The sequence below is a fragment of the Cricetulus griseus genome, assembly GCF_003668045.3.
Source record: "Cricetulus griseus strain 17A/GY chromosome 1 unlocalized genomic scaffold, alternate assembly CriGri-PICRH-1.0 chr1_0, whole genome shotgun sequence".
NCBI classification, from domain to species: domain Eukaryota; kingdom Metazoa; phylum Chordata; class Mammalia; order Rodentia; family Cricetidae; genus Cricetulus; species Cricetulus griseus.
Window position 1 is genome coordinate 26,160,899 of NW_023276806.1, and position 13,107 is coordinate 26,174,005.

The 13,107-nt window shown below is 40.4% G+C and overlaps 1 protein-coding gene across 4 annotated transcripts in view; it reads left to right on the top strand.

Annotated features, from left to right (window-relative positions):
* The window catches only part of Npnt (nephronectin), a 65,095-nt gene that overhangs the window by 25,578 nt on the left and 26,410 nt on the right, over window positions 1-13,107 (top strand). For 2 of the 4 annotated variants that reach the window (XM_027395733.2, XM_027395734.2), the window contains 2 exons: window positions 7,253-7,345; window positions 10,337-10,429. In XM_027395733.2, coding sequence (XP_027251534.1) covers window positions 7,253-7,345; window positions 10,337-10,429 — 186 coding nt within the window. The remainder of the gene's footprint in view (window positions 1-7,252; window positions 7,346-10,336; window positions 10,430-13,107) is intronic. The other 2 variants (XM_027395735.2, XM_027395736.2) reach the window with 1 other exon arrangement.

Sequence of the window (13,107 nt, forward strand, 5' to 3'; positions counted from 1 at the left end):
TTACTAGATAGCCTTTTAAATGATAATCAGAGGTATTTACACTTTTTAATTACAGCAGGAATTGAATGTTTTGAACTTGTTGAATAATAGACACAACAACATAGTGTTTGTAGCAAGCTTAGAGTTGTTTCTCTGGAGATCTTGCATGCTGGGCTTTGTTCTACCTCTTGATGGCTCAGGGCCCTTTCCAAGAGTTCTTTATAAAACTCTGTCTCCATTTCTTCCAGCTTCTATTAATAAGCAGTGAGGTATTTCATGTTGCTTTTAGCAGCGTTTTCGCTTCCAAGGTCAACTGGGCTTTGAAAAGGATATTCTCTTCATATTTACATTCCCACCCCTCAAATCTATCCAAATCAGCTCCATGGAGTGACTGGGAGTTACGGGAGTCTCTTGGCTTTACAGCTGTTCATTCTTCTCCTCAGCTCTTGAATGCCTTTTGTCACCTTGTTCCTAAGTAAGGTGATCTGGAGGAGAAGGCACAACACTACAGCAACTGTTGCAGATGACACTTTAAGACTCAAAGGCCTTCTTATGTTAAGAAAATCCCTGTCAAGGATAGGGCTTAGGTTGGCTTTGTCCTCATCACGTTCCAGAACACTTGTCCTCTTGGCATCTTAACATGTCCTTATTTACAGATGTTGGCCCTTAACGTCCAGTGTGATTCACTTACATATGAAATATTATAAAATTGATGTGAGATCAACTGTCCCCTGGCCTTGGATAACTTAATATTATTTCATCAGAGTTAGGTAGCACTGTTGAGCTCTCAGATCCCCAGTTGCAACAATTAGGATGGTTCTGAGTAAAATTTTAGCATGCAGTTAAACAGAAATTGCACTGGGTCGTCAAAGAGCTGTGTTTGCTTTGACTGTGGAGACTTGTTTCATTTTCTAGTCAAAACAGTGACTTAGCAGTTATTCTAAGCCTCTAGGAGATATGACAGGAACGTTGGAGTGAGTTTTGAGTGTGGTTTCCCTATGTGGGCTTCATTCTTGTAACTGATTTTGAAGGGAGGAAAATATCTCAGCTCTGTGATCCTTATGTGACTTTTGTTTACTCAGCTGTGAGGGTGGCAGGGACAGCGCACCATCAAATGTGGTCCATTTCTCTTGTTCTTGGTCCACACAGAGATGAGAGATGCCATCTTTCCCCCTCTGATTACCTGTGGCATCTATAGGCACAGTGTGTTTCCTCCGGGTTCAGTGCACCATCTGCTTTGGGTGGCTTAGGAGATTGCTACTAAAGGAAAACAAATCATCTATCCTTTCTCCTTTTGGTCAGGTGGATGACCCAAGTCACAGAATAATGAAGATTAGGAGTGCCATTTTTGCTGATGCTTGACAGCCACCCTGCAGTGGAACTAGTGATTACTAGGCAGGTCAGCTTGCACAAAAGTGGAGAGCCAGTTTCACAGTTTTCAAAAATGGGCACGTGCTTTCTGGTTACTTACATGTATAAATGAAGCCATTTGCATGCCTGCATGAATGTTTGATAATGTAGATATAAAAAACAGGACACTTTCTATTCCTGTACTAGTCGTTACTAATAGGACTTCCAACTACTGTATATCCAAAAAGCAAAACAAAATACCCCTTGTCTGTCTTGACAAGAACAGGTTAAGTTCGTATTCCACATCCTGGTGTCTGAGACTAGTCAGGTAGGAGTAGTTGTATTTGGGCACGACAATGACACAAGGAATGGGGCTAATGTTATGATTTTTTGTTTTGCTCCATCTTTCTTTCCATTCTTAAGACCACTGGTCACAAAAGAGCTGTAGCTCTCCGTTCCCAGCAAGAACACAGATATGGGCATATCTGACAGGCTCCCCTAAGTAGCATTCTAATGGCTCCACTCAATTATTTTTGTTTCTATATAAACTAGCTGGAACTTAGTCTTTGTGGTTACTTCTATCTGCCAAGGAGGATAAGAGATGTAATATTTCATTGTAAATTTATCCCACACTATGAAATAGAAACCAAAACGACATTGTGTATTAAGGCAAAGAGGAAATGAAAGACAGGAATCCAGAGTCCTGCCGTCCTTTTATGATCTTCCTTAGGTTTCCTTTGATCCCATCTGCTGTTATAAGCACCTCGAACGACAGCCTCCAAGAACACTTCCCACTCGGTGAGAGCCCCGTCCGCTGCCTTCCCCTCTCCACCTGCTCACAGGCCTAAGTCTTTGCTGCAGTCTCCACTGCCCTTTCCTCCAACAGTTGCCCTCCATGGTTGTAGTTGAGACTTGAGGCTCTGTAGTGACCGCCATTATCCATACTCCCCCCTGCTTTTCAGTTCTCATCCTGGCCCCTGTCGTGGCTTAGAGAAACCAGTCACACAATTAATTTCCAATCTCCCATCGCTCCTCCATCTATTGATGCTTGTGTAGTATAATACATCGAGTGTGGTGAATGTTGTTTTTACTGACCTCTACCTCACACCTATAACCAAGATCATGGGGGAAAGTCCTTGTATGAAAAATTGGGTAAAGAGTTTTAGTTTTCTGTGGTGAGGAAAATAATTGATTATATCAGCTCTGTGTGTATTGTTTTAATATCTTCTAATAGCTTTTTGAAAAAAAAAACCACGCTTTTAATAGCTGCTGGGTATTTGTAATTGCTGGTTATTTCAGGTAGAAATGCATAAGCATTTTTCTTTAAAATACTGAGTCCCAAAACTTAGAAGAGCCATTAGCTGTCCTGACCCCTTGCAATGTGTACATATGATGGACCTAAGATTAGGGCATCCTGCTGAGAACAAAGAAAGAAGGAGAGAAGACAAAAAAGCTCTTTGTGAGGAGAAAGCACCTGAAAACCGTGAATGTGTGGCCATCAGCTGGTCAGAGAGGTCAAAGGCAATACAACCTGAGGGCCACAAGTTTGCACCAGGAAGTGTCCTCCTCTGAGTGAAACTCATGTTTGCAAGTTCTATTTTTAGTGATACCTTTTCATATTTTTCATAGATATTTTCAAAGTCCAGTTGCTCTAGGAAGTTAACACTTTGACTTATATATAACAAAAATGTAATAAAAAATATACTTTCAAAGAAAATATAGCATTCTGGGTACTGCAGGAGACTCATTTAGGTTACGTTCATATACAAAACTGTTACAATCAATGGGATAATTCTCTTTAGGTTTTTACAATATTTATTCATGTACGTGTGTACATGCACACGTGCCATGGTGCACGTGGGGGTCAGAGGTCAGTTCGTGGGAATTGTTGGTTCTCTCCTCCTACCATGTAGGTCCTTGAGGTCAAACTCAGGTCATCAGACTTGGTGACAGGCACCTTTGCCTGCTGAGCCGTCTTAACAGTCCTAAAATATTTCCTTTTAAAAATGATTTTTTCAAACTTTCATTTCCTGAGGATGAGGCCTAGATATTACAGAGGACCTTGTTTAGAGGACTTCCTTTAAAAACTCCACTCAGTAGAAACTACTTATCATTCACTGAGTAATGTTGGAAGGCTTTCTAGAAAGTTCTTTACTTCTCAGAGAGATGAACACATTTCCTTCCCTTTGAATGTATGCCATATCTGAAATCAGAGTTCAAGAAATCTCCAAGTGCCTTTCTCTGTGTTCTGCCCATCCTCTCTTTGTAGGCTTTGCATCTACACAGACCTAACTGGCATAACCATAGGCTGACAGTAACACTAAAGCCGGCGGAATACCAGCAGAGGCTGAGTGAGGGGGTGTAAAAAGCAAACACAGGATGTGTGCTGGTTTGCAGGAGTTCCAAAGGACATATTGGAGAATTGTCAGAGGAAACTGGAAGTATATCACTGAATGGAGCAAAGACGGGCTGGTGTGGGAATGAACAGGTGCCTAGGGCTTCGGAAGGCAGAGGCATGGTTGACTGCATTGCCTTAGATCAAGGCCTCTCTCTGCTTTTCACTTGGTGGTTTCCAAAGCTCACCTCTTCCTGTCATAAGCACAAATCATGGTTGACTGGGTCTAACCTGATCTATAATTTCTCTGATCAATTGCTCCCTTTGCCTCTGAGTCATTTCCAGTTCACTGTGCACACCATCACCTCATCAGTATACTCACATCGTTGACATTTATGCAGTAATTCTCCTGATCAGAAACTTCTTTGAATTTCCTGCAGACAGAGTAACACTCCTCAGTTTGGAAGTTGAGGACCCCACCATCCCATACCAATTATGAATAGCTGCTTCCTGTTCTTTCATGAGCACTTACTCATTTTAATAGCTACCCAGGCCTCCTGAGTGACCTCCCACTAATCTATGGTCAACTTTGCTGCTTTTTCTTCTCCAGAGAGGATCTTCTTCCTTCTCTGTCCCTGTGTTTCAAGATGCCTCGCATGTGTTTTTAGAAGGCTTTCTAGTTCAAGCCCTATTTGATAACCATTATGCTCATACATAATTATTCTCTTGAGTTGAAAACTTGTGTAATGGTGCTAGGGTGATGATGTCTCGGTGTTTTAAGTGTATGGACTACTCTTGCAGAGGACCCAAGTCTCATTCACAACACCCATGTTAGGTGGCTCATAACAGCCTGTAAGTCCAGCTCTAATGGAGTTAGATGCCCTCTTCTGGACTCTTCAGACACCTGCATTCACACATGCACATATTTACACACACACACACACACACACACACACACACACACAGTCTAAAAAAGGAACATGAAAACGTTTTGTCTCTTTAAATAGATTGTGAGATCCTTGAAGTCAGAAATCATGCTGACTGCCATTTTTCATCTATTATAATATTGGTCATCATGAATATAATGGGTATAGTAGAACAGTGTTTCCAAGCCTTGGCTCCATGACATTCTGTTGTCTTTTGGATAATTTGTTTGTGGGTGGGAGGTCTGAACACAATGGATGTCCTGTATGCCCTATATGCCAGCAGAACTGAAAATATCTCTAGTCAGTGCCAGATGTCCTGAGTATGCAAAGAATACCCATGAAAACCCACTGACACAAGACAAACAGGGTAAACTTGTTTGTTTATCCAATTTGTTATCCAAATTGAGAGAAGGCTTGAGTTCCTGAGAGAAGTGGATTTGGTTAAAATGGAGAGAAGAATAAGGTTAAACTGGAAACTGTCAATTTAGCTGAGATGCAGGAAGCTCCTATAAATTGAAGAGGAACTGTAATGATGTCAGGGTTAAGAAAGATCAAGATGATGGTGAAAATCCCTATGAGCAGAAGTTGTTGAAGGACTTCCTTTTAGCTTCTTTCATTTTGAATCAACTTGTTCTCAGACTGTCATTGCCCATAAAATGAATATTTTGTTGTTTAACAAGAAACTTATGTCTCCTTGGTTTTTTGAGCATATTGTTGATCAAACCCAGGGTCTCCCAAAGTCTAGGAAAGTGTTTTACCACCAAGTCACATCCTAGCCTGGAAAGCTATATTGATTTCTTATAAACCCAGTAAACTCAGACTAAGTTCTGTGGATGTGTACTTGAGAGAATAAGTTTTGAAATTGTCTATGAACATTTTTGTAAAGTTGTATGTTACCTTTATTAATTATTTGAGTAGTATTCTCAGTTGACAACATTTTTCGGTCCCACGTGAATATGTAAACATATTTGCATATATGATAAATCCTTCTCAGATCTTCAACTCCTTTCATCTTTGTTGACTGCAACACACTTCTTTCTCTTGAGCTGGTTCCACTTCTTGTTGGCCACTCTCCTCAGCAGGTATACCAAGACTCTGACATCCCCAATATTTTGAGGAAATTTAGGCTTCACCTTCATAACTTCATATACTAGTCTCTCTGGGCCTACACCCAGGGATACACCTGCCACACACCTGAACTCTGTGGCTTTCCTTAGTCTGGTAGGGAGAATCCATAACCTCTTTCTTGTATCCTTGACTCTACAGACAGAACTCCATTGCCAAAGCTGCCAAGTTCTACTGCTTGCTGGGGCTGGAATATGGCCTCTTTGTTCAATTACATCTTTACCATCTTTCTTTTTTTTTTCCCCTTTGTTTTTTCGAGACAATCTTCACCAGCTTTCTGTTTTTGATGGTTTCTTTCGGCCTAAGCTTGGCTGTCCTGAAACTCCATCTGTAGAACAGGCTGGACTCAAACTCAGAGATCCAGTAGCCTCTATCTCTAGAGAAATTGGATTAAAGGTGTGTACCACCACACCCAGCCCTAAACTTTTCTTTAATTCCTTTTCACACTGAGGTCACCACTCCCTTTATGTCATTTAACTCCAGCATTTTCTTCAATATGTTAATTGTTAATTTCATTGAACATAGGATTTAGCTCCATTACACTTTCTGGTACCCCTTTTCTCCTTATATTGTTCATTTTGTAACTTTCCTTGCTCAACTTGCTCCTTTTCATTATAGATGTTCAATAGAGTTAACACTGATAACCACAAGACAGAGTTGATACTAGGCTGTTTGGAGATTTCCTCTGCCAAATCAATTAATTCAAAACTCTTCAATTTAGTCTCAGGCAGATTTTTCAAGCAAGAGCAAAAAGCAGACACATGTTTCACAAAAATATCACATAAGCAGTCTCTAGGCTACATGCTAACATTCTTCTCCACTTAAACATCTTAAGCTGAGTTCCCACATTTCAAATCACCACCATTGTCTTCCGTGTTCCTACTAGGATGGCCCATTAAGCGCCATTTAAAGCATTCAACTGCTTTTCTAATCCAAATCCCTCATCTTCATTCTTCCAAACAAAAGTATGATCAGGCCTATCCCAGCAATAACACTCCCTGGTACCAACTTCTGTCTATTGTTGTGAAGAGACACCATCACCATGGCAACTCTCAGAAAGGATAACATCTGATCAGGGCTGGCTTACAGTTCAGAGGTATAGTCAGTCCATTATCATCCTGGTGGGAAACATGGCATCATGCAGACAGACATAGTGTTGGAGAGGTAGCTGAGAATTCTACATCTTGATCTGTAGGCATCAGAAGGACACTGTGCCACACAGGGTGTAGCTTGAGCATATAAGACCTCAAAGCCAGCCTCCACAGTGACACACTTCCCCCTAACAAGGCCACAACTCTTAATAGTTCCACTACCTATGGGTCACGTATTAAGACACATGAGTCTATGGGAATTATTCCTCTTCAAACCATGATAGCATGCATGCATATTTGTAGTGTGGACAGTGGAAGGGAACAGTGGTTTTATAACTTTATTGTAAGTTCTTAGTTTTTCATCATCACATTGGTCCATGACTGTGGTGCTTTATGGAAGATGCACTGTTGACCTGAGATTGACACACAGGGTCCTCTTTCCACAGCGGTATGTCAGCCACAGTGCAAACATGGAGAGTGCATCGGGCCAAACAAGTGCAAGTGTCATCCTGGATTTGCTGGGAAAACCTGCAACCAAGGTAGGAATACAGTGTGAAAACCGTGACCCCTACATCCTTACAAATAAAAAACTCTCATCCCAACCATTTTCCAACCGTTTTCATAGCTGCCTCTCCCAATTATGAAAGAATTAAAAGTAAGAATGATAAATCTTAGAAAAATCCATTTTCTTAAAGGGTGTTCCCTTACTTGTGTTCATGGATACTCATTAAAATGTGTTTGTGAATCAGCATTATGTGTGAAACACATTATGATCCATCTGGAACGTAAGTCTTATATTCTGGGGTCCTGAGAGGCATCAGCAGATAAAGGCACTTCCTAGGCAATCCTGGTGACCCAAGTTTGATCCCTAGAACCCACATAAAGGTGGATGGAAGGAACTAAATTTACAAAGTTGTCCTTTGACCTCCACACGTGTGCCATGGTACATGTACCAGTATTACATACACACACACACACACACACACACACACACACACACACACACACAATAAACACATACATAAATACATTTTCGAAGTCTTAAATTCTAGAATTTCTTGTTTTTCCACTATTGAGTTGGTAAGCCTCTTAAGAAGTTGAGTGCCATATGTTATAATTAGGTATGTAGTTGAGTGCCATATGTTATAATTAGGTATGTAGGTAGTAACAAAACTGTTGCATTTTTCATTTGGAGAGACTAAAGGTCAGAGATATTAATTGTCTAGCCTGAATTGACAGAACTGGTAGAGAAAAGCTGTGTTGACTTAGAGCTGTGGCTTATATAGTTCATACTCTTTTTCCTATGCTAAGTTTTCAGTGAAAAATTAAAACTGGAAACATGATTCTTTCACTCTTCCTAACAAGCTACCTAGGCTCATCTTCTTAATTAATTGTACCTGCAGATTTCAACTACCAGAGTTAAAAATAGAGAAAAGTTAGTGTTAACTTTTATTTTAAAAGATCAGAGTCACATTTTACTTGAAAAAAAAGAACTCATGTGTCTTAAAATCTGTCTGACTTCACTGTCCCTGAAAAATAGCAGTGATGGCACACCCAGCGGGCGAGCCTCACTCTAGTGTAGCTAGGACCTCTTGCAGTCCCTCTGATTTCTGGGTTCCTGAGGACTGTTAGCACAGGACTGACTCGTGCTAAGTGCACATGAGTAATGAAATGACTGATTTATACAATGGCTCTTGGCCATAGAGTCTTAGAAACCCACGAGAGTTCCATGCAGATTTTTGGATTCACATCATACACAGTCTGAATCCACAGACCCAGCCCTGTCAGTTGCAAGCTGTGGGGAATAGTCTGGGTAAGTGTGAGCTCAGCCTGGAGTCCTGTAAGCCTTACTGGAGCAAGCTGTGCAGAATTACCATACAATAAACTAACTGACGGCCTTTATCTAGGCCCACGCACTTTCATGGAGTGGAAATCATGCCACAGAGATGCCAGAAATCAAAAGAATTTTTTTCTCAAGGAAAGAAATGTCAAGAAGCAGTAGATTTGAAATAATTTCACATAACTGGAAATTAGCATGTGATTCAAGTTAGGCATTGGGGTAAGGCAATCTTGCTACAAGTCATATCTGCAAAGCAGCAGCCTTGCAGAGCTGCTCCGTAGGAAAAAACAAAAAACAAAAAACCCAGCCTGAGTGGGTAACATACTGACCCAGGGCTTGAGAAATGCCTGGGGGCCACCAGAGTTCAGGGCAAGCTGTGCTTCCCTCTGGCTGGATTCGGCAGTCCCTCCACACGCTTGGTGCCTTTCTCTTCCTTCTGAGTCGTTTTCTGGATTTGTTGCTCCAAGATGAGGTATATAGTTATGGTTTTGAAATAATTAGCATTCTCTATAAGATACATGCTGCCTTTCACAGTGGATGGATTTCTAACTCAAATTCTGACAAGATCGTGTTTAATCATTTGCTCTCCCCCTGTTATTCTCCAATAGGGTTATTTGTGCCTATTTCCTTCTCCTGAAGTGTCTCTACCCAAACAAATCCACCCCCATCCAAGAAAGAATATGATTATGAATAATCTCTTTACAACCAGGGAATGCTTTTTAGCATGTAAAGATATCATGCCATCATATATTTTTATAAATATACGTACATTTCACACTAATTTCAAAAGAAACACTTTATAAATATCAATTACTAGTGTTTTGGCTTGGTTTCTGTTCCATGTATTGATTTCCCCATCCCAAGGAAAGAACACCAGAGAGCCATACAGAACCAGACATTAAGTCTGGGTATACTACTTACAGCAGAATGCCAGTTGCCTTGCTCAGCACAATTGTAAGTGCTTTTGCCCTAACTATGGTGTTATCAACAACTTTGCTTTTTAAAAGTTCCAACTCCAGAAACAAATGTGCCTTTGATTTGGGAAGTTAAGTGGCTGATAAACAGAATGTGTTATAAAGCAGAAAACAAAAGGGCTGCCCTTTTGACATTCTGCTCTGAGCCCAGCCATCTCATGATGTTTTGCTAAATAGCAATTGCAACAGTTAACATGGTTTTTCATAAAGTTCTAATGTACATTCTAATGAAATGTGAACTAAATATGGCACATGTTTTTACTTTTGAATGAAAGCATGATGAGCTGTCATGCTAGGATTTAGGTAAAATCCATATGTAAATAAGCATTTGCATTACTTGGGAATATTTTAAACCACTATTAGCAATGTAACAATGTAAGATAAGTCTTAAGTTGGTCATTTAAATATTCTAAACATTGTTAGTTGATTAATTGGTTTCATGTTTTCTGTTGATGATGAAAGCCACACATTAATCTTATTTTGGTTTTTAATGATATGAAAATGATGGATTATTAATTTATAATTTTTCTCTGGAAAGGAAAATGGCTATCAAATTTTCAGAAAGAGAATTTTTTAAAAAAGCATAATTAGCCAAAGAGTCCTTTTAAGCTCCATCAATATTTTGTAATTGTTTAATATATACTTGTAAAGGTTTTTAGGGCTAAAACTGACATCAGTTCAAAGCTGACTCTAATTACCTTCTCCCTGCTGTGAAGATGAGCCCTTCTACCCAACTCCTCTTGACCAAGGCAGTGAACAGCCTCTTTTCCAACCCCTGGATCATCAAGCCACAAGTGTACCTTCAAGGGGTGAGCGTTTTGTCTCAGGTGGTCGCTCCTCCCACCTGACGGCTTCCTGCACTTACGTCACTTCTTGCAAATGCCTGAAGACTAGTGCAGAAGTGGCAAGCCTTCAGCCTGAGCATGTGAAGCGAGCCGTGGAGTTGCCACCTGTTGCTGATTCTCTGTGCCTTGGAAAACGTGGCGCCTTCTCTTCTCTTACTGTATCACATGCCATTACTTTCCCTTCTGTTCTCTGAGTTTGGAAACCATTTCCAAAAATCAGGTAGACAGATAGTTTGCATTTTCATATGTAGGCGAAATCAGAGATTCCTCTACTAAGCTATGGGTTTGGATGACTTTTTTTTCCAGGGTGATTTTGAAAGTAATTTAGTGCCCTCCTCCTCTGACTGTCAGGGATGTGGAATTTTAGGCTCGTTTATAAATCGAACCACACATTTGCTTCTTTCTTTCGGCGCACACTGCGCAATGTCATAAGGGTTGAGCTCTAGTTCTAATTAGTTGTTAACTGGCAACCCGTTTAAAGTGCCTGACCTTAGCACCACTCTAGTAGGGGACAGTAGAATAGTTCCTGCCCTGCTTGTCTGTGGAGCCAGTGTGAGGGTCCTGCACCAAAGCTGTTGTTATCACTGTTGTTATATTCATGGTGATGGGAGTCTGTGGGTGTACAAGGTGGTAGAATATCTTTCCAGTTCTTTGAGATTTTATCCTTACCCATTCATAGGCATAAGAACTCAGGGCTACTGAAATAGTTTATGAATAATTATTGTTTCTGCTGATGTAAACCTGTGCATGTCCTGCACTATGGACAAGGACAATGGTGTTCACTTTAGAGTTGGTCATCATTAGGGGAAAGTTATGGCCTTTGCTATTTTGACATGTGTTTGCCTATGGCCTTACTTTAGTGAGATAAAGTTTTAAAGGTTAGGTTTCTGAAACATCATCCACTTTAAGCATCAAAAGGAAAACAGTCCAAGTACATTAAAGTGAATGGATGATGGTTTTCTGTAAAACCATGGTGGCTATCTTATTTAAGGAGTCTCTTCCAAGTTTTTCCAAGCTACCTTTCTTTGTCTGTATGCTAATTCAGTTTCTGACTCTCTTCCACCTGAAGTCTAATAATGATGCTATGCAGCTTGCATTTCTGTTGTGGGCCAGCTCCCCTCCGTGTCTCTACCTTCCCCCTCCAAGCTCCCAAATCCAACAAGCTGCTTAAATGTACCCTTGATTATAATGCTCTTCATGAATTATATGCATAATATTTAAAGTGTTTGAATGTAAGGGATTCGATTATATTCTTTAGTGTAAGATAAGTGCATGCTAGAATTCATTGTAGTTTTATTATAGATCTATATTATAGATCTTCCAAGGCAAGATTAAAAGTAAACTTAAAGACACTAGAATTTATTTCCTAGACTTGCTTGTCAACTTTTAAATTTCTTTGAGACAGTGAGCATCACGAGGAGTATGTCATGTTTTTAATAAGGACATTTGCCACAGTTTGAAAGTGTCATTGAAACTTTTGACTTAATTTGATAAAATACAAATGTGAATACCACATTTATCAGAAGCAACACATAGCAACTCAATTTTATAAGGCTTTGGGTCAACAAAAAAATAAGGTGGGATAATTATAGGCTAGAAACATTCAAGAAAATGGAAAGGGAATAGGTTCTTCAGCAGGGTGCCAGGAGCTTTGGTGTTCCTACTCACCAGGACTTGTTACTGGGTCAGTGCTGATGAAAGGTAGCTGGAACCCTGTTTTGTGTTGCCTGCGGTGGCTCTCATAAGGGTTATTGTGAAGTTTGTTGGACATGTGGCCAGGCAGTCACCAGGGACACTAACATAACACCAACCACCTGTCAAGGGAACCACATCCAGCTCATTAACAACTGCTAGGGCCATTCTCAAGTTGCTTTCCATATGCTTGGATTTTTACGTCGCATTTTATAACAGGTAAAACAACCATCTCCTCTCCTTTTACCCATTGGATGCTCTGTTTTCTTCCTTTTCCCTATTTTTTCATAGAGTAATTTTCACATTTTTAAAAGTTTTTTATATCCTTTCAATTTTAAGATTCCTAACCACAAAGCACTTTCCCAGTGAGAAGGAAAAGATAAACCTGGGTAAAGTCAGTCTTTAAGAGCCCTGGCAACCCAGCCTGGATGCCCAAAGGTCTCCTAAAGGGCCTCACTGACCAGCCCTGGGGCCAGGCTGTGGAAGCACTGCCTCCACTGGGGACACAGTGTCTGGAGAGATTCCCACTGGCATCAAACACTCCTTGCTTATGAGCTGCCTGGGGTTATAAACAGCTGCTGGTTCTGGTAAGGAACCTCCAGAAGTTTCTGTTGCTCTCTAAAAATAAACTGGGGAATCTTAATTGATACTTTAAACAGCCCTCTCTGGAAATGCAGAACTGAATCTCATTCTTACTTTGAGGTACTGATTTGTTGCATGCCTTTGAGCACAGGCCAAGAAACGATTCTGTCTGATAGCGTGCTCAGATTAAACACTTCTCTCTGGGGAGTCAAGGCCAGTGCCACTCTGCATGGGTGATGTTAAGGATGCTAACAAAATTTTTAGACGATAAGAAAGATTTCCCTGACTCAAATGTATAATAAAATTTCAAGTACAAGCTAGAGAGTATGAACAGGGTGCAGAATTTCACCACAGGCAGTTCTGCTCAT